The following is a 27324-nucleotide window of genomic DNA, read 5'->3' on the forward strand; positions in this document are numbered from 1 at the left end:
ATATTTCTCTGTCTTTTGTTTCTTTTTTTAATTGAGTATGCATTTGATGTATCTGTTTTCTTTTGAATGCTCGAAATAAATTTTTTTTTTTTTTTTTTTTTTTTAAATGATGGCAGGGTTGCCTGTCTGACCTTCATATCTTTAAGTTTTGTTTCTTTATTTATGACATTAAAGCTCGGACCCTAGAATCGACCCCAGGCTTCCAGTGATTGTTTCCTTGTTAAAAATCCAAAGTTGATTTCTAAATAAATAAATATTCTTATGAACGGCTCTTCGAAAGGAACGGCTCCTCCAGATCCGGCTCCGTCCAAAGAGCCACAAATCCCATCCGCGCTGCTTAATTTCGGGCCCTTGCTGCGTCGCTGTGACGCACAGGACAGGAGCCGTGTGTGGGAGGAGTTAAAGTAAGATGGCTGCGGGAAAGGGAAGAGTGTTTGAGAAATCATCTAGTGGGATGTTTATCTGTCGCTAACAGGATGCACGGCAGCCCGAGAGAAGGAGTGGTTTACTCGTTCGCTTCCCCGGCTCGCTGCGCTGCGCCGCGGCGTCGCTCCGCGCTCGTCTCCGGGCCACTTTGGTTTCATTTTGTGCTCTGACATTGTGGGATTCATCAGCAGCTCGTCGTTAGCAACACGCCAGAGCTAAGTCACCAGCTATCCGAGGAAAAACAGCAGCAACTGTTGACGCAAATATCTCAGGTATGCAACACCAAGTAGGTATAACCGGCACCGCGCATGAACTATTCGCCTGCGCGCTTGGTTGACATTTGTGAGGCAGCTGATTAAATGTGCCGTTACATCCAGCAGCTTGCTACATCATCTCGCCATTGAAATGCATTGATTGTTGTTTTTCCGGCCGCCTCGCCTGGCTCAGAGGAGATGTGGTGCAGGATGATGAGTTCAGGAGCAGCCCGAATGCTTTTAACCCTCTTATTGTCTTTGGGGTCAGTTTGACCCCATGCAATGTTTAACTTTCTAAATATATGATTAACGTTTTTTGCTTCATATTTAACCCTTCACAGGGCACTGATTGAAATACTTGGAAATATAACGTTTCAACCCTAGAGTGTTATTGTAGGACGTGTTTTACTTTTGTGAAAATTTTCTTCTTCTTTATTTTTCACGTCAAGATCAATGAATTTAACACATATGGTTCCTTCTCCTTAAGTGGTAAACAAATGTAAACGTGTATTTAGAGCATTGGAACATAAGAGCTGATTCAGACACTTGTCACCATCATCACATTAGGCCACTTCTTCTCCATGGTGCCTAATAAATCAGTGTTCATGCAGAGGTGGACCTCGTAGACCACATCAGACCTTGATCAGACCTCAGATTGTGTCCTTGATCTTCTCTGATTGGCTGAGTGAAAAACCACACGCTACTAAACCTCACTGAGAGGCTCGGGGACGCAATAATATATGACGTAATGTATGTTGTTGTTCTTGATAATAGTTGTGATGATAGTTTTTTGTACCAGATATCGATATAAAACAACGTAAATTTAAAATCTTTCCAATTTAAGGAGGTTTTATGTTAACCTGAGTTGTGTAATAGATGATCCGGATGGATATGTGAGGTGGGTTAGGTTGTCAACAAACAAATATAACGTACCTCACACATAAACTTTTTTTTTTTTTTTTTTTAAACTGTGATTGTCTTTCGGAGGTTTGGAGACACCTGAACCGAAACGCTGCGGTGATTGATGTCGAGGCTTCGTAATCCGACCTGTGAACTGTGGTGTCCTGACTTTAATTGTTATCTCTAGCCTCAGTGCGCCTTAAAATAGGCTGGATCAGTTGACTTGGTTAACGGCGACATCTTATTTGATTACATCACGGCAGGCGCACGTTAAGGGTCAGAAACCGTTTCCTCCTTGGTCTGTTTTAGTGACCGGTTCGACGCTGCCTCCTGCCACCACTCGGCCACGTCGTCTCCAAGCTCAAGGCTAAACTTGGGTGCTCATAAAACCTTGCTATTTTTAGAGCGCACTCGTGGATCTGCAAATATTTGTTTACTGTAAAGCAAAAAATTGTATTGTTTCAGTGAAGGATAATTGAACACAGTTGGCCTTTGGACTGCTGTGCAGGTAAATAAGCATTTTAAGCCAGTTTGGGCACCGGGCAAGAGGTGGTGCAGCAGCTTTGTGCTCCCCCAGTCGATGCTTGTGCGCTGTAAAATTATTACTTGTACTTGATGTCTTTTTAATGTACGTTGGGCCTGGACAGGGAGTCTCACTGAAATGTTGTTGAACTAGTTTGTGAAAATATAATCGATTGATCGAGAAAATCGGCTGCAGGGGAACGAGCACTGGCTTAAATCATTCATCTCCAGAGAATGGACTAGAAGTGACTCACCTAATTAGAGCATGACCGTATTTTTTTCCTGAGGATTTATTTTTTTTGTGTGTGTGTGTGTGTGTGTGTGTGTGACTGTTGTGTCAACAAATCTGCAGAGAGCCTTTTCAAATGGGGCGTTGTGAGAATGTCAGTGTCAGAGTTTAATTATGTCACGGAACTGGACAGGAGCTGAGAGCTTTTACGACGAGACGTCAGTGAAGAAGCTACGGGAAGTAAATGATGAATTGCAACATTTTCTGGCGTCTTGAGATCTTGAGATGTTGGAACGTACTGATATCAAATATACAAATATCTGTCGCAGCTGTTCAGATCCACACCTGGAAAGTGTCTTGTCTTATTGCTGCGATGCCATTAATCCTAGAAATGCACAAAACCTAAATACTGCAATTAAAAAAAAACTGGTAATGGAAACGCCCACATTTCAGAAAAACCCTCAGTTATCGCTAAAACACTTTTACGCCGAAATGAGGTGGTTTTTCAGATTCATCGTCACAACAGTTTTTCAGCAGTTTCCACTTTTTCCGCAGTTTCACTGCTGCTTCGTCAGACGGCTGATGACCACAAACCATTCGAACCTCGTGAGCGAGCGTTTAATTTATGATTTATTCATTTATTTTTGTATTTGATGTAATTCAGTGACTTGTTATTTTTTTTAATGCTTATTTGATGTTTAATAATGCCAGTGAGTCCAAGTCTTATGTAACATCAGGTTAGTTCAGACGTTCATATGCAACTTAAAATGAAAATAACATGCATTCAAATGTATCTTCATGTTATCTCGCTATAATCTTCTAGAAATTATTATATTCAGAATAATGAAAACAAACAATTCTATCATTTCTTTACATGATGCACAACTGTTAACTCAACGCCATCATTTTTTTCATTATTATGATTATTATTTGTCGAGAAGCTGGAAATTAGGGGATGGAAAATATATCGTGAGACTTTATGAAACACCTTTCAGTGGAAACACGTACAAAACACAATTGTACTTTTCAGAAAATGTCAGAAATATCGCTTTTATTTTGTGAAAAACTGTCACAGAAACGTCGCTACTGTCTGTCTGTGTGACATCGGACGTCACAGAAACTTCACATCTTGAGTAAATCTCGACCTTTAGACTTTGCGTCTTGCAGCAGTTAAGAGTGTGTGATCCTGTGCTTGATTACTAAGCCTCGACAAACACTCTTTGTCTTTCTGAAGGCAGCCTCCCTTTAGTGGAATCTGTTTTGAACTTTGAACTCGTTTTATGGGTGTTTTTATGACGCTGCGTGTTTGACCTAAAAAATAAAACACAGTTTGAATTTCCGTACGTGTCATACCTCATATTAGCTGAGCCTGGGATGTTAGGATGTCTCTGTTGAAACGCTGAGACGAACCGGCCGACGTGCAGTTAAGGTAATTTAATTTATTGTGAGTCGTGGGCGTCTTGAGTTTTCAGTAATCTTAATGTCACTCTTTGTCACTTTGCTGCTTTTATCTCCTGTTTCGACCTTTACGTAGGCGCCTTTTTTGCTTTCATGACTGGATTTATGTTTGAGTCAGATGCCGAGGAATTGTGAATCAATGCCGACTACCTTTAACAACCCTTTTTGGTGCGGCATGCAGCCGCTGGAAGAAATAAATGGATGTGGATACTTGTTGATTTAGAGAAGTTGGCGGCGTCGTATCGGTTTCTTGTGTCTGACCCAAGTCTGAGTCATGTGATGTTCGTCCACCACATCACGTGGCTGCAAATAATAACAAATATGTTTTTAATCTACTTGAAACACACTCAAGCGCTGCACCCGTTAACCTATTCGGATCCTGTGAGCAAAGTTTTTATCAGATCATGAGGAAATTAAAAGAAACTGTTTCACTAAAGATTTAAAGCTAAATTATATGAAAGTTTTTGGATTCATTTTTGAATTTTCTGCCATTTCTGCCTCTGAAAATCAGCATCTGTTATCAATTACAACAGAAATCAGCTTCAGTGGACACTGAAATTTAAAACAAATAAATAAAGGGCAACATATAAACCGGCTCCAGCAGCAGAATCCACTGTTGTCCATCTGTTTAGTCATTTCCCCACTAATCCTCACTATGAATCACTAAAAGCATTATTTCTGTAGGATATTTTTGGAGCTGGGGTCATGTGATAGCACAGCGTAGATGAAGGTCAGTAAATGTGAAAGTGAACAGTGGAACATATTTAAGAAATAAGGTCACTGCGAGACGTTGACAGCAACCAGATTAACTTCCCACTGGGGCCTGGGTGGAACGGCCGAAAATGTGTATCACTGGCATTTTTCAATATTCTGACGTTTTTTATGAATAATCAACATTTTCCACTGGCTGAGAGAGGAATTAATGCAGTAGATTGACTAATGATGGACTATTTTACTGTGATGATGAGTAAATATTGTAAAATAATTCCACACTTGTAGTAAAACAGGTGTGCACGAACCCGTGTTAGCACTGACTGCTATGCTGGTCACAGCAGTGTGACCAGCTACCGTAATAACTGTAGTCTGCGTGCAACATTTTTTTTCTCATTCATAAATTTATGAATGAGAAAAAAAATGTTGCGTTAATTTTTTAAAACTGTGAACATTTTCAGCGACAGCATTAGCCCGGAGATAGGTCATCCAAACGGGGACTGTCCCTAGAAATCGTCTGGTCACCCTAAAAAAAACAAAAACAAATTGACACAGCACCGGAAAAAATACTAGTATTCGGTATGAACCGGTATAACACCCAGCCCTACTGTCAGCCCACAGACACAGAGCTGTGTCAGGCCATGTGTGGCCCCCAGTTTTTACGGTGTGTCCCCCACTTTCAGTACGAGTCGGGACCCTGCAGAACAAGTCGGTCTGAGAGATCGCTCTTAATTTGTTGTGGAGGGAACCAGCTCTCGAGAAGACGTTTGTAGCTCTACTCTTCTAGCTTAATATCAGCTTTTCAGTTTCGTCCTTTTGAATGAAGAATGCAGACTACTCCCACCTACAGTTAGAACCAGTTATTTGTACACAGATCAGCCACAACATTATGACCACTGACAGGAGAGGTAAATGACACCGTTTTGTGACTAATGTTCTGCAGTAATGCCCAACCAAACCAGACTTATGCAATAGCAGTTGCACTCTTTGATGTACCACCCGCCTTTTTTTTTTTTTTTTTTTTTTGCCTTTATTGAATAACCGTCGGTGTAGAGAGGCAGGAAGTGAGGCGCAGCAAAGGGTGCACGCTGGAACCCAACTACCGCCTCGACAGTGAGGAGCTTCAGTTTGTGGGGCCAGTCAGTATGTAGGTGTGTGTCTTTGCTACTTTTCACTACGTTCGCATGACAGAGCTGACAGCGCTGGCATCGAAGAACAACTGAAACGTAGGTCTCACAAATGATCAATATGGATTTGTGTTATTTAAAGATGTCTGTACTAATTTTAAATGAAATGAGATTTATTTGGATTCGGCGTCGTGTTATATATAAAAGAAAGTGACACATTTCTTGTCATATATTTTTTTTTGTCATGTGTGCCATGTGTGCGTACGTCCTGGACGTACATGGTTGGGTCTGTGTAGGTGTTTTGTCAAGATTTAGACCTGTCTGTGTCATTTTCATCTTTTCTTTATGACCAAGTGTCAGAGTAGAGGTGTTGGTGATTAAAAAGAAAAAAAAAGTGGCGTGAGGCTGAGTTGGCGTCTGTCGCCTGCTGCTCTTTATCAATTCATTGTAACCACTTTGTCTTTCATCTTAAAAACTGACCAACCAAATATTTTAACTCACAAAGAGCAGCCTGTGTGGGGAACACAGCTCGGACCTTGTGCTTGTGATCATGTTCTAATAAGATATTCCTCTTAATACCAAGTAAACGCTTAAAAAAAAAAAAAGGGGTCGTGCTTTAGACTTGGACAGATTTTAATGATCCACAAGGGAAATTTCTGGGTCACAGTAGCTCAGTTGTTACAGAAAGATGAGCTGGATAGAGTTGGGTATAAAAGAAGCTCTGCAGCGTTCGCTGTGGTTTTACCTCATTCATGTTAAGTTTTTATTTAAATTCAAATCGTTTCGAGGCCTATTGTGTGTGTGTAAGCCTAATAATTATAAAGCTCGTATTCATAATTCCTATGATAGGTAGGAGGTGGACAGGCTGTAGCTTTTCTGCAGAAAAGAACTGAATGGTTTCCCCGGTAACGGCATACTGTAGAGGCCGACTTATATTTGACTAGGTTTTTGTTGGACAAATGCACTTTGTGCGTGTCGTCGCTGTCCGATGAAAAACACGCAAATTTCTTTTTTTTCATACCTGCTTTTGATACAAGCTTTTTGACTGACATCCAGTGGAGATACATTTTAAATAGATTAAAGCATCGTTCCATTGGACGTATAGATACCAAACGTGTCAGTTGCGAGGGTATAATGCAGACATGTTGTATTCTGTAGAAAACCAAAAACATCAAAAGTGGAGATATGTTTTTTTTATCGGACAGCGACGGTTTGTAGCTTCCACCTTTGAAATGTCTGGCTCATCGTGCAAATTGACGAGCGGCTAAACCTACAGAACATATTTATTTCTAAGCTGATTGTTTGCATCGTATCAGGCGAAGCGGTCGGTCCCTGTTGGTTATTTTATCCATAAACAACCTGCAGAGCTGCAGCCTCCCTTTTTACACCAAATTCGGTCTCCACACACACAGTTCTGTGTTGCACTAATATACACAAAATCGACTTGAGAGGCTGCGAAAACCGCTGTATTTACATGTTCTCTCTTTGTTGTTTGTTGACCCAGAGCAGAGGGCCCGTCCTGACCGGCTATGGAGTGGTGTTGGCTTCAGACTGGATGACAGGGTCTACAGGGAGGACAGGGTCACGCAGTTCGTAAAGCGGCGGCGGCGGCGTTGGCGGCGGCGGCGGGATTCTCCTGGATGAACACTGACCGGCTGTGACGGCCCGTTCAGTCGACCTCCTCCTCCTCCTCCTCCTCCTTTTCCTCCTCGTCTTCTTCTTTTCTCCCATTCTTCTACCACATTTCTTTCCTATCTCTCCTCCTTGCCTTCTCCTCCTCCTCTCTGGTCTTTGAGTTGTTGTGTTTTTTTTTTTTTTTTGTGACCTTACACCTGCCTCCCGCCGGGTCCAGTATGAGCTGGCTGAGCAGGTTCAACCCTCGGGGTCCCGGGAGTCGGTCGGGCCATAGCTCCGCCCCCTCCAGCCCCTGCACAGCTGACCCGGAGACCTGCCTCATGGTGTTTGAGAACCACTGGAGACAGGTGAGCCGGAGACGCACCTCCTTCCCTGCAGTTATCCTCAACCAAATTGAGGCGTTGTCGCCCTTGAGCGCATTAACTGTTTTATTTCTAACGGCCGTGAACAAGCTTAAGAAATCAAGACCCAGCCTGCGGAGCACACACCTTACCCAGGATGAGGCTGGTAGTGGTGCGTGCTGGTGCTTAGACAGCAGTTTGGCCAGTTGGAGCTGGAGAACTTAAAAAGTAAATCAAGTTAAACAAAAGCAAGTCTGAACAAATGAGTCATTTGACTGCTTTAGAAAAGCGTTCACGGCGTACACAGATATTCAGTCGTAATTGGTGGGAGTTCCCCCCCCCATCAACCTTCGGGAGGAGAGCATCAAATTCTTTCTGGTGTTGCTTTTCATGCAGGCAGTTACCTGATCACGCAGGCCTCTAAAGATCACATTTAATCACAGTAATCCCGAACTGATGAAAGCCAGAGGAAGGAAATTGAGTTAGTTGCTACATAAACCCTCCCGGATGATTCGATCAGGAATTGCAGCGTTTTTTTTTTTTTTTTTTTTTTTTAAACGAGTCGTGTTAAAAGGGAATTATGGTAGTGACTGGATGAAATAAATACACATAATCGTCTGCCCGTAGGCAGAGTAGAGTAGAGTAGAGTAGAGTAGAGTAGAGTAGAGTAGAGTAGAGTAGAGTAGAGTAGAGTAGAGTAGAGTAGAGTAGAGTAGAGTGGCGGCCTAACTCAGTCAGATATGAAGGACAGACATGGTAAACCCACATGTTTCTGGAGTTAGTGCAGCTTATATAAGATATAATTATCTTTGACGTTGGTCGTAAATTAACAAAAAAGAGCCACTCAAGAGTTTGTCTCAAAGTCACGTTAACCCAGAAAGGTTGTCTTTAAAAGTAAATTGAATTTCTATTACTTAAATCTATGTCATGTCTGAGATTAATTACATCACACGCTTAAAATGTCCTATTTATGAAAAATGGATTTTCTGTAGATCATCAGCCTGCAACTGTTTTCTCTGTTCGGTGAATGTTCACTTTCTGTTAACAGTAAATGGTAACGATAGGTTTCGTGAGACGCCCTCTCTCTTTAGTGAATGATTGGTGAATGATTATCTGTCCAGAAACCGAGTGTGGACGTTCACACATCGAGCTGGCAAGGCCAGAGCCGCCAAGAATGTCAGTCAGTCGGTACTTTAACAGCGTGACTGGCTCGCGTCCAATCGCTGATGGAAAGTTTTATAGCTTACGGAGCCTTGTCACTTCCTGCCAGATGAAAACGCTCCGAGGCAACAATGAGAGGTTGCCGTTCGTCTGATGAGGAAGCAGACCCTCACGTGAAGGTTTAGGGACTGTCCAAGGAAGATGTGCAGCGTGTTTTTATTTTTCATTTCATTTCATTTACCTGGCACCTTTTTAGTGCAATAAAAATAAGCAATTTAATTAAAAAAAATGCAAGGAAACCTCAAAAATAACAGTTTGACTTAAGAAAAGAAGTCAAGACAGAAAACTGAACAAAACAACAGAAAACAAAACTAATTTAATCAGTCAAATACAAATTGAGCAAGTTGGAGTTTGTTGATTTGATGAGTATATAGTAAGCAGCACATTTATAGTTGTAGTTATGGTAGCAAAGGTTAAAACTTATTTATTTATGCTTATTAATGTTTCTAGTTTGGTATGACTCACACATTTAACAAATCTTATCATATAAAAATATATCTTTAAATATCTCTATAATATAAATAATGAAATAATACCCGTGTCCACATATAAGGACATGTAAGGACCAAATAAAAGCTCAGGTCTCAGGAGGTTAAAGAAGTCACGTTATTTATCAGAAGAAAAAAAAAATTAGGACAACATGTTCAGCAAACACAAACACCTGTTGTGAAATATTCTCACGATGGTTTACCACAAGTTGCGAGCCACTGAAACGCGACTACATGTCTTATCTGCACAAGCTGCTTCCCCGTCTCATGGCCGTAGTCATGCTTGAGGAGCGCTTGATAAATGTTGAGAAACCTCTACTCCTTTGACAGTTTTAATGTTACAGCTCACTGCAACGTCTTCATCTTTGGAAATAATGGTGTTTCAGTGCTGATCATTTCATGCATTTCATTTTGTATGCATTTATATATGATTATGAGTATAAAACTTCATAAACAAAATTTCAACACGTCAAAGCAGAGAACGATACTCAGACTGTTAGTTGGCTCATGTCCACATGATATAACAATAAAAAAAAGTCCTTCACCAGGTGTTTGAATAGTGGATATAGAATCTGGTTTGGGACTATGAGGTGCGGTGACTTGTTCAGACAGATAGATGGATTCTTTATTTATCTCCACTATGTCCATGGCTGCTCCCTATGGGTTATAGACTCCTTTACAGCTTGTAAACAATGTGACATTTTTTGAGGGGGCGGGGCTTAGCTGGAGGCAAAACATCTCAAACATGCTAGCTTATAAACCCCGGTTTATAACCTTGCTTGGCAAGAATGGATGAGAAAAACGCATATTTTACAGAAAATACACGAATACACTCACTCTCCTTGACAGTGTTATTTTAAACGTTGACTCTGACCAGAAGTAAGCGGAACCATTGTGGAGGGTAAGGTAGCAAACGTTCACACACCCCTAAAACATGCAATGTTGTAACGTTGGCTTGGCTAGCGGTTAGCATTAGCATTAACCTGTAAAAAAAAAATAAAAAAATCCCCCAAATTATGTAATTTCAGTCACACTTTAGTCTAACCCATAACGTCATCCAGACTGAAACTGACGATGTATTACATATTAATCTTGCCTGATATGAAGTGTGCGCTGCAAACACGAGCGTTGTTGATGATTGTCTCACTCCAATCCTTTCTTTTAATCGCATTCAGCCAAAGTTGTCTACAACTGGCAGTGGCTGGTCTGCGATAAAACTTCAAGTTAGTGTTTTAGCCCCCAAAATACACTGACAGTGACGGTGTTCACTGCAATCTTCCCTCCGTTTTGCCTCCAGTTAACGTCATGACATCATAGTGACGTTGTCCATGAAGGAACAAATCTCTTGCGTCTGTGTATATATGTATTTTTTTTTTAAGAATGGGGTTTTATTCCCCTTGTCTGTGCACTGAAGCGAAACCTATTCGCAACTTAGCTGAAGTGGGAAAAAGAGTTCTGCGAGGGTTGCTGATTTTATTTTTAACTTTCTACTCAGGTCTCCTGGGTGTTGGAGCAGCATGACACTTCATCCTCCAGCGACGACCTGACAGCGGTGAGAAATCACACCGACCAGATGCTGTGTCTGCTGGCGGAGGAGCGGCCGGCCGAGGGCGCGGAGGGCGGCGACAGCGTCCCGCAGATGGGCCCAATACTGGAGCTGATGGTCACCGAGAACATCCTGGAGCGACTGGTTCAGTGGCACATCCGCCGCGGCCTGGACCCGGACAGCCAGGGGGCGCTGCTCAAGCTGTTCGAGATGCTCATCGGCCAGTCCCAGCAGCCCCTGCTGCAGCACACGGCCCTCCTCCACCCGCTGCTGAGGCTGCTGGGAGCCTGTGCCGACTCGGAGCTCGGCTGCCCTCCTAACCTGGAGAACAGCCTGGTGCTGCTGCTCAACCAGGTACACGGAAACCTTCTCGTAGGCGTTGTACGTGGACGTATTAAATACGGACTTTTTTGAGATGTAGAAAGAGTAGAGACAGGTTTTCTTTAGTTTTAGTTGGTAGATAGTTGAGCAAATGTTGAATCTGCAGATTCCACAGAGGAGGAATCATGACAGGAGGGGTGAACCGTGGCTCTCCACTCAAATCTGACAAACTAAGTTACATCACTTTTCACACACAGCCCACTCTTATTTATTTAATTTTTTTTTTGTTTGCTTGTCATTTTTGGACAGGCTCTTCCCTCCAGGTGGTGTCAACAGTCTTTGTAGTTTAAAAAAAATCGAACTTGTCCGAAGTAATTTTTAATGAGAAAACCAGGGAGTATCTGAATGAGACAGAGGGTTAGAATTATTAAACACCACACGTCAGTCATCTTCTCTCCCGACCGCGATCGTAAACGAATCTGTTCCGTCTTGAGGCTCAAATTCTTTCCATAATTCAGCCCAGTGATGTTTGTTCTCACTGAATGGCCGTCAGCCAAAGCGCTAACAGCACATCGAACGGAATTTTTTTGTTTTGAAGGCGAGAAGATCTGCAATGATCTGTTGCTTTGCGGCAGAGTCTGACGCGTCTGGTTTATTGGGAAGCGTGTGTAAAATTCAGCAGAATGTTTTAACGACTTCACGCCCCCCCCCACCCCACCAGGTCTGCGTGTCCATGGCCCGCCAGCCGGTGGTTTTGGAGATGTTGTTCCGGGCGGCGCCAGCGCTGCAGGGCTCCACCAACCTGCTGATCTTCTCGCTGCTCGTGCCGTTCATCCACCGGGACGGGGCCATCGGTCAGCAGGCCCGCGACGCCCTGCTGCTGGTGATGGCGGCCTCGGCCAGCAACGAGGCGGTGGCACGATACATCGCTGAGAACTCCTACTTCTGCCCGGTGAGTGGTGGCGCTCGTGGAAGACACGTCTGGGGTTTGTGGAGAATGTGGCCTGAACGGTGCCTTTCTGTGTTTGGGTTCTCTCCGGGGAACTCCGGTTTCCTCCCACCATCTGAAGACGTTGCTTTTAGGTTCATTGGTGATTCTGAATTGTCTGTAGGTGTGAGGTGTCTCTCTGTGGAATCTGAAAGCTAAAGGAGCTTTAATACCTATATCTTGTTCCCTTTTCAGGAGTAACTGATATTGTTAAAATGATTCAGTTAATCTTGGTTCAGTTCATGTTGTCGAGGCATTTGAGACAAAGTTGTGACACGTCCTCAATGGTTTTTTGCGTGTGATTGGTTATAATTTTGGAGAAATGGGGAAAAAAAAAATGGATATCAGGACATAATCAAATTGAAAGTAGAGCTTTGAGCACTGGTATTTATTTATTGTGTGACTATCTGTTGAAAACATAATTTATGTATTATAGATGAATACTGTCGGATGCGCACTCTTACAAAGGTAGCAGCTATCTAGTAGCTAGCTCTAGTAGTTAGCATGTGTTAACCTGTTGCAATGAGGCTGAGACAACCGTATCTAACCACACTAACCTTAGTTAATTTGTTCTGGAGAGTCCATGCAAACCAACATTTGGGGGTTAAACGCTCCTAGTTTTGAAACAATGAGCTCAGTGTGAAAGCATCTTAACCTTTGAAATGTTTGTTAATGGAAAATGAAAAGTCAGTTAGTCACATTTCCATCTGCTTGTTTGTTTAGGCTGTATAACAACGATGGACAACCGCTCTGTCTGTCTGGTCGTATTGTTCTGAACCTCAGTGCGGAGGCTACAGTCAGTAGCTGTGTTTCCTTTACAGTTTTTTTGCAAAACAAAAGTGATATTTCTAAAATTACCATCGCATTGTACGTGTTTCCATTGAAAGGTGTTTTGGGGAATGAGCTGATGATGTCAGTTTGAGGAAAATGGACTGGTCACATGACCACCCCGTCTGAAAAAGCACCTCATGAGATCATAAAAGTGTTTTAGCTTTAGATATTTGAGAGTTTTTTTGAAATGTAGGCATTTCCATTACATTTTTTTTAAATTTTATTTATTGTGATATTCAGATTTTGCACATTTCCAGGGGGAATGGAAACAGAGCAGGTGTTAGCACTGCGATTAGCCCAGTGACAGCTGTGACAGTATCCACCCTCCCGTAACCCTCCAGAGGACAAGTAGTCATAGCGCTTATATTTCATTAATGGACCAGTCCAACTCTGCTTTTCAGCAGCTACATCAGGGCTCTTCAACGTTTTTCAGGCCAAGGACTCCAGACTGATGAGAGATTAAGTAGGGACCTCCCTACCTACTATATGTGTTCTATAGCCCAGTGCTACTTATAAATATACATTATTATTTTCATTAAAGAAAGGTAAAAAATATCTAATCAACCACAGATTTTGCGACCCCCCTGCAGTATCTCCACGGACCCCGTGTTTAAGACCTGTGAGCTACAGGACATAGATCTGATTTAACCGTATCAAATATATGTTCTGCCATTTATAGAAACTTCCATCTCTTGCATCACTGTGATTTGCTCGTAGTTACATCTCAGTCTTTGCTGATGTGATAGTCTGGGACAGCTTATAATGTGGAAGCCTCGCTTGCTTCCCGACGCTGCTTTTAAGGAAGACAGGGTGTGTGTGTGTGTGTGTGTGTGTGTGTGTGTGTCTGTGTGTGTCTGTGTGTGTGTGTGTGTGTGTGTGTGTGTGTGTGTGTGTGTGTGTGTGCGTGTGTGTGTGCGTGTGTGTGTGTCTCCGCGCTGTCTAATTCTAATGCATCAGTGATGGTGAGCGATAATGGAAGGGGAAGGAGATGACTATGCACTCTGACACAGCATTCATCCTTATCTACATCCTATCAGCTCTGTTTCAGCTCGGGGGGGTTCCTGTAAGCGTTTTTTAAAAAAAACAAAAAAAAAAAACAACCACCTCACCCAAGATCACACTTCAGGCATAACATTATGACCACCATAACATCCACATGAATAAATGCCAGGCCCAAAAGTTTCCCAACAGAACACTGAATTGTCACAAGATGCTCAATTATTTTTACTTCTCCCATCAGTGGTCATAATGTTATGCCTGATTAGTGTCATATTTAAATTGGTTTAACTGAAGCCTAACAACTAAGTTTAAGTTTGTGAGTCAACACCAGTTTGTGCCTCCGTGGTTGTAGTTTCCTACACCTGCCACTAGATGTAAATAAAGAGCCGTGTTTTATTTATTGTGCTTCAAGATGTATATTTACAGAATGAGGCTGTATTTAGTGTCCAGGCATTTAGATGGTGACTCAGTGTGTGTGCGTGTGTTTGGACGTCAGGGCCGTTGTTGTTGGAGATGCAGCCTGAGCGAACAGCGTTGTTGTGTGTGTGTGTGTGTGTGTGTGTGTGTGTGTGTGTGTGTGTGTGTGTGTGTGTGTGTGTGTGTGTGTGTGTGTGTGTGTGTCGATGTGGGACAGTTTAATGCTGTGGTCTTATCTCCCTCCTCTCTGCGCGCTCTGTGTTTGGGAGCAAGCTCAGCTATTTTCTTCTCATCTTCCCTCCAGTAGCAGTCGGTCTGACCTACTTAGCGCCGTAGAGGTCCAGTGGAGGTGGCTCTGCCGTGCTGCGTTCTGTCCCCGCGTTCTCACACGTTATAATCAGCGCTGGGCGACATTCCTGGATGCAGATGTAGATTTTTAGACGAACAACTCCAGCACCTCTCACTGTGGAAGCAGCTTACATCATACTTTCTAATGTACTTCAGTTTTTTGTTTTTTTTTCAATGAATTTTGATTAAGTGATTGTTTGAGTTTCCTTCTTCGGGTTCAGGTTGTGCTATTATATGTTTTCCGTCATAAAAATAGAATAAAATAAAATGTGTCTTCACAAATGTCAGGAGTGTTTGTCGGAGCATTACTGAGAGCTTTTTGCTGGTTCCCGTGTCCCTGAAGTGACTCCCGTGCTCATTCAAACACTTTGCCAAGGCTGCAGAATTCAAGTGAAGGTTTATTGTCTGTTTTTTTTTTTTTTGTTTTGTATTACTAGATAACATTTTACAAAAACTGAAGTAAGGTTCGTATGGATAGCATTTATTATAGTGCTGCAGCCTGTTATGACTTTTTCAAGTTGATTAGTCATTTATCATCTGATTCATCATCTGTGTGTGTTCATTGCTTATGTTTTATCTTATTTTTTAATTAAAGTACAAACCAATAATTTATCTGTAATCTGCTAAAAAGTTTTAGTAGGTGGAGCTGTCGCCTGCAGATCTTCTGTGTCTCACCTGAAGCCTCTGTGCTTCCCCTCAGGTGTTGGCGACAGGCCTCAGCGCTCTCTACTCCTCCCTCCCGCGGAAAATCGAGGTCCGGGGGGACGACTGGCACGCCCTGCGGCGGGAGGACTGGATGGGGGTGTCGTCGCTCGTGCTCTTCATGAACTCCCTGGAGTTCTGCAACGCTGTGGTGCAGGTGGCTCACCCCCTGGTCCGCTCTCAGCTCCTGGACTACCTCCACAACGGCTTCCTCGTACCCGTCATGGGCCCGGCCCTGCACAAGGTAGGAGGAGGACAGCTGGTGGACAGAGTTTGGAAATGATTGACATGGGTGGAGACCAGGGGGTGTGTCCTATATTGAACTGGGCCTAGTTCTATCTATAAATATACATTATTATTACAATTTTGCATTCAATCCTAAGCTATTCAAAGGTTCATTCACAGGTTCAGACATACTTTCTTTTTGTTTCAAACGTGCAGCTGCCGGAAACATAAACATACCATAGCTAAATTATTTAACCATAGCTGAATAATTGACTTCAAACACAGCTAAATGTAGGAGGGTCACCAGTCATTTAGGCCTCAGTAGTTGACTGAGAGGAGTGAGCTGCACTGTTAGCTTCTCTTCTGCTTACATCTCGACCAGTTGCGGGGAACCGGACAGAAGCAGCTTGTAATATGTGGCCTCGTGATTGGCTCAGCAGTGATAGGGGCGGGGCCTACTGCCTACAGGAGGCTTAGATTGACAGGTCTCGGCTACATCGCTCTGTTCTGTTCAGACAGCTCCTGTATCGCTGAATCATTAATAACGTTTTCTGCTTCCATTTATGTGAGGGACAGTAATGAACCAAAGATTTTGTGACCCCCCCGAGACCTGTGGTGGAGATTTGAGTAAACCACTGCTAATGGTTCTTCTTTAGCTCTAGTGTTTGCTTAGCTTAACGCTCTTACACAGAAAAGTAAGAAAAATTAATTCAAATTCATTTGATTTTTACTTCTCACTTTGGCAGTTTTGCTAATTTCTTGTGCGTGCGTGTGTGTGTGTGTGTTTGTAGTCGGCGGTGGACGAGATGATCGCCAGCACCGCCTACCTGGACCTCTTCCTGCGCAGCGTGACGGAAACCTCCCTCCTCAAGACCTTCCTGCGCTTCATCCTGCTGCATCGCCATGACAATGACACCATCCTGGACACGCTGCTCACGCGCATCAGCAGCAATTCAAGGGTCTGTATATACATATGCTCGTGTGTGTGTGTGTGTGTTTGGTGCCTCGAAGGCAGCGTGGGCGGTGAGTGGGCGGAAAGTAGAATACAGAACAAATGTGGAAAATACACCTCTTTAGGTTGGCTGTGTTTATCGACTATTGTGTTGTGTTTAAATTTGGTCAAATAAGCTGCAGCAAAATGTATGTCATTTTAAACATTTTCCAAATTAATAAAAACATTTTTTTTTTTTTTTTATACTCTGGAACAGTAGTGATGTGTCGGGACTATAGAATAAAGTAAATATTTTAGTTTTAAAAGGAAAGACATTGACAACTCTGGTAAATTTCTTTACTTGAATTCAAAATTGGAGGAATTATTTAATTTGGTGCTTGCTGGAAAAATTATTTTTAATTACTTAATATCATCATATCAATTGGCCTACATTTTAAATCCTTTTCCTAATCCTAACCAGTATCCTTATTTGTGTTACAGCTCTGCATGGTATCATTGAGCCTTTTCAGGACTCTTCTGTCCCTGAACTGTGAAGACATTATGCTGCAGCTCGTTCTCAGGTATGCCCACACATCATTTAATGTGCAAGGATCTTGAAGGGTATATAAATATGTATGTTTTTCCTCTATACACAACCATTGGAATATATGTTGCAAAGTCATTATCTATCCTGGTGGTGACTGAAATTTAGCAAAAAGTGCATTTTGTGTTTACACTCTGAATGAACCGTTTTATTTATTTCTTGTGTGCGTTTTCTGCTCGCAGGTATCTGCTGCCCTGTACTCATGTAATGCTGAGTCAGCGTCGTGCTATCAAAGAGACTGACCTGTATGGAAAGTCAGCAGACAAGTTCCTGTCCCTGATCCCGGAGTGCTGCCGGCAGAATGCGCCGGCTTCTTCTGAGAGGGATGAGGATAATGCATTCTGGGGAAAAGGTGAGCGATAAAAGCCTGCAGGGGCAGGGGGGAGGGGGGCGGGGGGATCTGCATCTAAAACTACTTGTTTTAGATGCAACAGAATACAACAGTATTCCTATTAAACTGTTGAGATGTCTAATAAGTACATTTTCCACAGATATCATCTGTTGTCTCAACCCACCACTTTCATTCTTGCAGCTATATTCTGGGAAGGTCTAGAGTCACATTATTTATTTAGTCTACTGCCCTGCAAATTAACGGGTAGTTCAAGGTCTCTGTGTAATCCACAGAGTTGACAAACAGGCAAGAGTGATTTAAAAAGAAGAGAAAAAGTCACATTTCAAACATGAAAGCTCCTAAAATGTGAATAATTAAGCCACATTCCACATCTTCATCAGGAAATGCTGCATTTGGAAATAATTTAATTTGGAATATCCAGGTCAATATGCTCTTCATAAGCCCAGGAGCTAGTTTTTTTTTGTGTTTGACAGGACATTTTGACATTAAATGAATTTACCTGTTCCTCTCTTGTCTGTATATTGACATCCTACAGTAATCAACAGCCCAAGCACAGAGTCTCCAGCCCCGCACAGACCGAGCACCCCGTCCCGCTTGGCCTTCTTCATGCGCCAACAGAGCACTGGATCAGGAGGAGGGGGTCCTTCCACCCCCACCAGCACGGAGCAGATGCAGTCGGGGCCTTCAAGCACCCACCCTCTGTCCCCCGACAGCCCGATGCACCAGCAGCAGACCCACACGGACTCCCTGGACTGGGACTCGGGTTACCTGGAGTACCTGAGGGACGCCCGGCGGGGGATCGAGCTTTGCTCCTGGGCCTGCCGGGATTGGTCGGCGCCTTACGACGGAGAGAACCCCTCCCCAAACACAGCCCCTAACCCCCCACCTCCCCCTACGTCCAATCCTTCCATCGCCATGTTCCCTGAGCACTTCGGTTTCCAGCAGGGCGCCAACACTCCTCCGGTCCAGCAGAGGGCGGCCATTGTGGCGGCGGCGCGGTCTGAGTGGAGCAGCTCGGAGCGGGACAGTGGGGAGTGGGACGTCACAATCGGTAAAAACAACTGCATCAGCCTAACGCCGCGCTCCAAGAAACGCAGCCTTCAGAGAGAGGAGCTCCTCCCCAAACCCGTCCCCCCTCTCGTCCCTTCCTCGTCGTCTGCCACCCCTTTATCTGCTTCGCACCCCTCCCCTTCGCCCGCTCCTCACATCCCCTCCTCCGCCATCACCGTCAGCTACCAGGCCATGTACAATGGAACGACCGGGCAGGGGGATGGGTGTTCAGACAGTCGCGATAGAGGGCTGGAGGTTAAGAAAGTGAAGAGGGACTTGGGGGAGCAGCAGTATTTGGACGAGAACGCCAATCAAAACGGATCCCTCGTCCCGTGTCCCTCCCAGAGCTGCGCTGCTCTCCCGCAGTCGATTTTCAGCAACAGCGACATGAGCGACGCAAAACCTCTTTGCCCCAACCAGATCCCCTCTCAGAACTCCGTCGCCCACCAGGCGTCTGACGCCAAACCGCTGACCAGCGACACCTCAAACCCACACGGCACATCGTCGGATCCGGCGGAGTCGGACCACGCGCAGCAATCCGTCGAGCGCCTCATACAGGAGCTGCTGGAGCAGTCGCCGGGAGACCCGCCGTTGCCCGGAGACGTCAACGGTCAGGGCATCAGCATCGAGGCCTTCAAGCAGGAGCTGAGGGAGCTGGAGGACCGAGTGAAGGAGCGCAACAGTGCAATCTGCCAGCAGGAGGAAGCCGCCAGAGTTTCTCTCTCTGCCGAGCAGCAGGAAGAAGAACAGCTGTCCTCTGCTCTGGAGGCGAAGCTGACGGGCGACGGCAAAGGAGACGGGCCTGCGATGGGCGTCTGTAGTCCTGCCAGACCTCTTAACCAACCCCCCTGCCAGCCGTACACAGGTAAAAATGAAGTCAGTTATCATTATTTGTGTTTGTGGATACGCTCTGTTTAAAAAGTCATGATTTGTTGCAGCATTGAGAAATCCTTTAGTGGGGATTTTTTCTTTGATTTTGTTTTTGTTTGTTTTTTTTTTTAGTAGTCCTCCAAAGTTATTTGTAGGTAATAATTCACAAAGAGTGACACTTCTTTTGTTATCTAAGACTCAGTATTGTTCTGTGTGACAGCTTCTCTTAGCTTCACAGTAAATTGCTCTTCCATAAGACTGCTACTGCTGTGTAGCATTGTGCTCGATTAGCTTAGCTTCATGCTTCAACAGCAGCATCCAAAAAAGCGAGGGATGTCCCTATCATGTTTTTCTGCACCACCCAATCCAATACCGATCTTTTATCTCTTTACCTCCTTGTGTTCTCAAAGATGATGTGTGCACCATGCGACTGTATTAAGTCTAGGGATGAGCATCGATAAGATTTTATTGATACCGATGCCATTATCGATTCCCTCCCTCATCATCATTGTGGTTTTGTGTAAACAACAGCATTTTTATTGAGTGTCTAAACAAGAGATAAGAGCTCGTGTAAGAAAATAAATAGGTAATTGGTCACTGGATCCTCACTAGCTCTGTTCTGCTGAGACTTAGCGATAGATTGTTGAACACTCCATCGTGTCTTCCTTGTCGTCATGTGATGTGACTGGCCTTGCTTCAACCTAAAGATTCTTCTTCTTCTTCTTTCATTTTATGGCGGTTGGCTAACAACTTGTAGGTGCATTACCGCCACCTTCTGGACTGGGATGTAAAGATTCAAGAAGTATCAAGAAGCATGAAGGTCAATGATATCGATGGACTGGACCAGTTGGAGCCGGTTCTTTTAAAGAATGTTATTGAGGCTCATCCCTAATTAGGTCCAACAAATAGCGCCGTCAAAGTTAATTTAACAAGGAGAGAGTAGCTCGTACCTTGGCTCCGAAAGCCAACAGATGGTGAAAACCTGCGTTCTTTACTCTAGAAATCTGGCACGAACTCTGCAACCCTCTCTGAAACATTTTTCACCTTGAAGCTGTCTCTAGGAACTTTTTAAAGCACAGCATTCAGAGTTTGTTGTTGTTTTCTGCGCCACCTTTGCCTGAGAAGACTCTGCATATTCCGTATTAAGCAACAGCCTCCTATTATTACAATTATAATTTAAAAATTACTGTCTGCCCGACTTCATTTTCCAGAGTAAAGTCGTTCCACACAGCAGACACGATTTATGCTTTTTCATTCATGGTTTTCTGTCTTTTTGGCACTTTGGCAGCTTTGCCGCTAATCAATCGCCATTAAAATAGAAGAGGAAGAAGATGCTTTTAGGCTGCAGACACGTGTTTTTTGGTTTATGGCTGACCTAAAATAAAACCTATAATTTAAAAAATGTCTAGAGCAGCTCTCGATGGTCTTCTCCCAGTACTGATAGGGACATCCTTACCTAAAACGTCTATTCTGTTCAATCTGACGATCTCAAATGTCTGTTCCTCTTCTGTCTTTCCATTCAATGCAGGTCCATTCATGGTGGTTCTGTTTGCCAAGCTGGAGAACATGCTCCAAAACTCTCTGTACGTCAACATCCTGCTGACTGGCATCGTGGCCCAGCTGGCCTGCTATCCTCAGCCGCTCCTACGCTCCTTCCTGCTCAACACCAACATGGTCTTCCAGCCCAGCGTCAAGTCATTGATCCAGGTACCGTGCGCTGTGCAAAAGTTGGATACTCTGACCAGGGAATGTCTTAATATAAGTTTTAGTTCAGTATATGTCTGGAACAAGAGAAAATAAATGGATTTTCGGTTCCTGTTTTCAGGCTGAGTTGTCCACGTTCAGCCCACCTCACTTCTGTGCAAGCTTCAGTTCCAAGAAAATCAATGATATTTGCATACAGTTATTTTTTCACATTACAGTTTTGACATCTTATTTGAAGATTTTTCTCTCATGAGAGACTAAATCCTCTACTTCGACAAAACACGGAAGTCTTTGGAGATCGTGGACGTTAATCCGTGTTGAACGGCTTAATCTCAGAAAAGTGAATTTACAGTAACAAACAAATAAGACTTTGACTTGATCAATCTAACCTTTGTTCTCCGTTTCTCCTCAGGTTCTAGGTTCTGTGAAGAATCGCATCGAGGCGTTTGCAGCCTCTCATGAGGACTTCCCTGCCATGCTGAGGAAAGCCCAGCAGTACCTGGTGGCCCGAGGCAAAGTGGACTGGACTGACTGTCCTGCAGCAGTTCCACCCCTACGGCGCTCTGATTCACTGGGTGAGTATAGAAGCATGGGGGGACAACAGTGTTACTGTGTATAAGAAGAGCCTGAGTACAGGAAGGTCTTTCAGTGTGTTCTACCAGTGTCCTGTACTTTATTTGTTGAGGGAGTACTACCAGCAAAAAAGACATAAGCAGGATCAACAAATTGATCTGAAAGGCTGGAAATGTGATCGGTGGGGAGTAGGAGACACTGGACACTGGATAATCAGCTCTTCATTATGGACAATCGATCCCATCCACTACACCAAATATTAGAGGGACACACTGATTCAGCTCCGCTAGTACAGTGAACGCTACAGAGCTTCTTTTATACCAAACTCTGTCCAGATGTATAACAGCTCACCTTTTTGAAACAACTAAGCCACTATAACCAAGCAGTTTCCCTTGTGGATCATTTAAGTCTGCTTAAGTCTAAGGTGTAGGTATCATTTGCTGATATCAGCTCAATTCTTCTAAAAACCTTTATTTGTCCCTCAGTGGGGAAATTGGACTTTGCAACAAAATACATATAGAACTTACAAGCGTGGACTGTGTAAAAAGATAAATAATAAGATTAAAAAAAGTAGAATAGAATAAACAATATGCAAGTATTGGCATATATACAAAAAGTAGTGAATTGCAACAGAAACATTGACTGTATATCTGTAATAGAAATGTAATATTGGTATATCAGGTCAATATTTGCGTTTTTACTGGTATCGGCGCAGGTGTGTTTAGCAATATCTCGGCAAATTTTACAGACACATAAACAAGGCAGCGCTGTGCTGCTGGAGACACTGCAGATGCTGCCCATACATGCATCCCATCCCATATATGTGCAGCCCATACATTGCTGCTCTGCTACGAACAGAGTTAGTAACTGTTTATTTTGTACGCTTAAGAGCGTTAAATATTCTTTAAGTTCAGTAAATGTTTATGTTTTTTGTTAAATTGAGACCTGTAACAAATTTTATCAATTTTATAATGTAAATAGAGGGAGAAAAAGTAGTATCGGCATCAAATATCGGCTCAGAAAATCATCAGCATGTATCGGCAAAAAACGCGATCAACCCTAAATCTTGTCACCAAGGCTAAATTACTGTAAAGCAATAATAATAATCAATATATTCCTGTATTTCTGCTTTCCAGTGAAGAGTCGTAAGCCATCCCTCGGAGATCTAATCCTTCGCCACGCCAACAGTCCGACTCGGGCCCGGAACGCCGCTCAGCTGGCCTTCGCACACGTACGGGACGGCAGCCAATCACTGCACAGCGCTCTGTTCCGGGGCGGCGCAGGAGGCGTTTCCGGCCTGGAGAAGCAAGCCGAGGCTCTGAGAGTGAAGAACGCCGTCTACTGCGCCGTTATCTTCTGCGAGTTCCTCAAAGAGCTGGCGGCTTTGGCCCAAGAGCACGCCGTCACTCTGCCCTTCCCTCAGAGCCAGGAGGCAGAGGAATAGACGGATTTATTTTAGCGTCCTGGCCTCGTTTTCATCATGTTCAGGCTGTAAAAAGAGTTATATAGAATTCTCCCATCACCAGAGGACAGACTGGAGCACTGAGACTTCTCCGCCAGCAAAGTGAATTGACTCCAAGAGGGAACACGGTGACACTTTTGTACCAAAATTATTATAGGACACCTATAGGACTGGAAGATTTTTTCCTCATCTGTAAACATATTGTGCATATCATGTATTATATTTACATTCTATACACAGAAAATCTCAGTAAATACTGGAGATTTGGGAGCTTGTATATACACGTACCATGTCGTGGTATAATGTGACACTGTAAAGCCACAGGTAAAAGAAGTAGGTGCACACATCGGTGCTAGGGGTTTTTCTTTTAAGCTGAAAGGGTGCTTTCAGGTGGCACAAAAGGAAAAAGGTTTAATCCACAACAGAATTTAAGACAAACACCAAAAAAAAAAAAAAGAAAGAAATTTGTTTTGCAAGAAAACATTGAAAGTGTAGGCGGGTCAATCAGCAGCAAAGTGACCCAATCATTTCAAAACATCTCTGCTTCAACAAGCCTCGCTTTCACCGGAGCTTTTCATCCTCCGTCAAGGACTGGTCAAAAGAAAAAAAAAGAAAAAAGAAATGTTCCCGGTAACACTGGAGCGCCACGAGTGTCCATTTACTTTAACAAAAAAAAAAAAAAGGCTGCACTGTTGGAAATGCTCGATGAATGAGAACTGGAAACGCAGAGGTTGTGGGAGAATCAGCAGGATCGCCACAAATGTACTGGAAAACTTTTGGGTAATTAATGCCATTAAGGTTTTTTTTTTTTTTTTTTTTTCTTTGTCTTTTGAATTTGCACCATTTTCTAGACATATCAGCAACATGTGGGAGCAGGTGTGTCTGTCATTGTGTGTGTGTGCGTGTGTGTGATTGATTTAAAATGAATGACTCCTTTCCAAAAGGTGACACCAACTCTTCAGGCCATTATTAAGCCATTCACCTGTTGCCATAAAAGAGGCCGTGGGATAGAAGAAAAAAAAAAAAAGGCTGCACTGCTTTACGAGTCAAACCTTTTGTGTGTCATTAAGTCTTTTTAAAAATATTTTTTTAAAGAGCGTCGGCTTGATTTCTATTGAATTTGTCAAGAAAAAAACAAAACAAAGGATCCTAACAGGTCTTAGTTTATGATGTATCTCCATCTTTCTTCTTCATCTTAGTTTTACTTTCTTTTGATATATGAACAAACATCCGTTGGTCTTGGAAATTAACATGCTGCTATTTTTTTCCTTTTTCTTTGAAAAACAAAACACTAACTCGTTGTATCATCAGCCAAATAGCTACTATCTTTATTTCTATGTTAGGTACCAAGTATAAATGTGCACGGGAGGATATGGAGGAGTCGATTGTGGTTTAATTTATATTCTGAGGTCGAATGAAGTCACAGCCACAAAGTGTTAAAAGCCAATTACGAAATATTGACTTTTTTCTTTAAATTGTTGCTTGAATTGTTAAAGGTCTGAAATTTCTTCTTTTCTTCCAGTTATTCTCTGCAGGAAGTTAATAAGAAGTTACAGACCTGTAAAATGATGAATTACTTGTATGAGTGAAGTGTTGAATGGTCCTACGACCCAGCTTCTTATCAACTAAAGTGTTTTATCATTTTAATTTTTTTTGCACGTACTAGCCGTTCTGACTCAAACTGCCTGCCATCCTGCGAAGTCTTATCTCTGAAACTTTTGTACGTTTTATTTTTTTTTTCTCCACGACATTTTCATCTTTTTTTTTTCAGCAAGTTGAGGCCTTCGTTCAACTTGTCCAAGCCATAGCAGCAGCAGCAGCAGCAGCAGCGGCCGCCGCCGTCATGTTTGTAAATGTTCCGTCACGGCTGTGCGTCACTTTTCTATGAATTTCTAGACACATTTCGTAACGACCCATAGTTTTTTAAAGAAAATAGTTCAAAAGTTTCTGCATGCCAGGTTTATAAGTGATAGTCGAATAGTGTTTTGGTTCGTGAAGTCGTACTGAGCTCGAATTAACTTCCACGCTGTAGGTTTTAGTGGTTTAGTGAGTCATCCCGTCGCCTGCGGAGAATCTGCGGCGACAGGTTTCACACTGAATGTTTGCTCTCGGCTAATTCAAATAGGAAAGAAAAAACTAAAAAAAAACTAAAAAAAAAAAAGCTTCTGTACTTTTTACCCACTGCCGTCCTTCCATCTGTTCACCTCGTCTGCTGCACATCTGTGTGTTTGGGGCAAAAGTCCCTCTTCAGGTTCCACTTCTCCTGTTCATCATCTTCTTCTTCTTCTTCAAGTCAAGATTGTGTTTCGTCTTTTTTCGAGCTATTTTTAAAGAGATTTTCTCAGCTCCTCAGTGCTCTCTCTCTCTCTCTCATGCAGCTACAGTCAGTTTTCCGTGACGCGTTCATGAACACCAAAGACAATCTGCCGAACCACACCTGAAACTCAAGACGCCCGTTTAAGCACTCGTAGGCGGTTTAATTTAATGGCACACGATCCGAACACACTGTCATAAACCTCATCCACTTAGCACTTCTTTATGAGTGCTTTCAATGTAGAAGGTGCCATTTAGAAAAAAGGTGCCAATTTAATTTGAGGCTGTGTCCTAATTAAAAAGGGAGCTTCTCAGTAACGCTGAGTTGCAGGATTTTGGCATTTCTTTTTTTAATTTTTTGGCATTATAGCTCGTTTACACCAGTAATTGATTTAATTTGTATGTATACAAAAAAAGTCCAGCAAGTTTGCAAGGTGGTGTATTGTTTTTTTTTTTTTTTTTTTAATATAAATATACAAAGGGATCACTTCCTACCAGGGACACTGACGTCTTCCCACATCTGTCAAACTGGAAGCAGAGCTTAATTTAATGCAACGCTCACAGGGAAATAAAACAAGACAGTTTGACAAATATAGTCAAGGCTTTGTGGTCGTTGTGATGGATTACTTTATGGCTTTATGGGAGCTGGCTTTCTCCGCTGGTGGGAAAAAATAAAATAAAAAAACACTCCCACCCGTTCAGGCACTAGCAGGGATCGTGGGCACAGCCTGATTTAAATTTGATGATTTAAATTTACATTAACGAAAGTGATATTTGCCTTTGAAAGCAACTGACGGAACAGTTCGACACGTGCGATCTGTTAACTGTGACGAGTTAAGGCCTTAGAAAAGACTCTTATTTTGAAAGGTGGTTGCTGCTTCCTAAATGACTCCGAACACGTTCGCTCGATCAAATGTTGATTTTCTGACTCTGACTCTGTCTGACAACAATGTTGAGTGGTTAAACCCAAAGCTAAGAAAAGTTGTAATGTCACAGATTGTGTAATGTTTTTTGTTTGTTTTTTGTCATCATTAAACACTACAGTCGATCAGATAATGATTTAAAAACATAACATTTTGAGATTAAAAATCGTGCTTTAGATTTGGAGCTTGTATCATGTTATGTTCAGTTCCTGTGTTGTGTTGCGTTCCAGGGCACATGGAAACCGCGAGCCAAAGTCACCGACTTTTATTTTGAAGAATCAGCAAAGCCAATAAATCAAAACTAAAGATTCCTTGATGCAAACACGGTGGTTTTATGAGCAGTACGAATGAAATCTCATCTCGAGGGCCGAGAGTTTCCTGAACACGTTGTGCCATGTGTGTGATTTTCCGATGTTCCGTGTGTTGATTTGTTTTGCTCATCTCTGGGCGCGCGGCTTCTGCAGCATCACGTCTCTCAAAAGCTTTCACTTCTGACATTTCCCTCTCCCCAACCCCTCCTTTTCCTCTGTGATCTATGCAAAACATGCTCTGGTGTCCCCGGTTTGAAGCTGGAAGATGATGTGGACTGATGTGTAAATAGTGTAAAAAGAAGAAAAGACAGGAAGGAGTCAAAGCAGCGGGTCAGGATGCAGCGGTGTGAGAAATTAACCAACAGGACGGAATGAAATTAATGTCACGATGAATGTTGTCAGAAATATTTTTCTATATTTTGAAATCATTAGAGAAAAAAAGGACAAAAATGCAAAGTGGGAAAAGCTGTCAGAAGAACACTACAAAGGGAATGTTTTTATTAATTTATAAATTCTTTGCCTAGCAATATCTCGTTTGTCCT

General features: G+C 42.9%; 1 protein-coding gene across 4 annotated transcripts; it reads left to right on the forward strand.

Annotated features, from left to right (window-relative positions):
• Positions 1-388: 388 nt before the first annotated feature.
• On the forward strand, positions 389-27311 carry fhip1b (FHF complex subunit HOOK interacting protein 1B). 4 transcript variants are annotated; one of them, XM_047600907.1, is made up of 12 exons: positions 389-712; positions 7132-7609; positions 10808-11212; positions 11901-12131; positions 15463-15708; positions 16481-16648; positions 17122-17201; positions 17407-17576; positions 18112-19491; positions 21025-21203; positions 21613-21775; positions 22910-27311. In XM_047600907.1, the coding sequence occupies exons 2-12, from the start codon at positions 7481-7483 to the stop codon at positions 23215-23217; spliced, it is 3459 nt and encodes a 1152-aa protein (XP_047456863.1). In that variant the 5' UTR covers positions 389-712; positions 7132-7480; the 3' UTR covers positions 23218-27311. The 4 variants fall into 4 exon arrangements, with proteins under 4 accessions (XP_047456863.1, XP_047456861.1, XP_047456862.1 ...); XM_047600905.1 differs by having other exon boundaries at positions 389-698; XM_047600906.1 differs by lacking the exon at positions 389-712 and adding an exon at positions 3642-3760.
• Positions 27312-27324: the final 13 nt, after the last annotated feature.

Source organism: Mugil cephalus, chromosome 12 (assembly GCF_022458985.1).
Source record: "Mugil cephalus isolate CIBA_MC_2020 chromosome 12, CIBA_Mcephalus_1.1, whole genome shotgun sequence".
NCBI classification, from domain to species: Eukaryota; Metazoa; Chordata; class Actinopteri; order Mugiliformes; family Mugilidae; genus Mugil; species Mugil cephalus.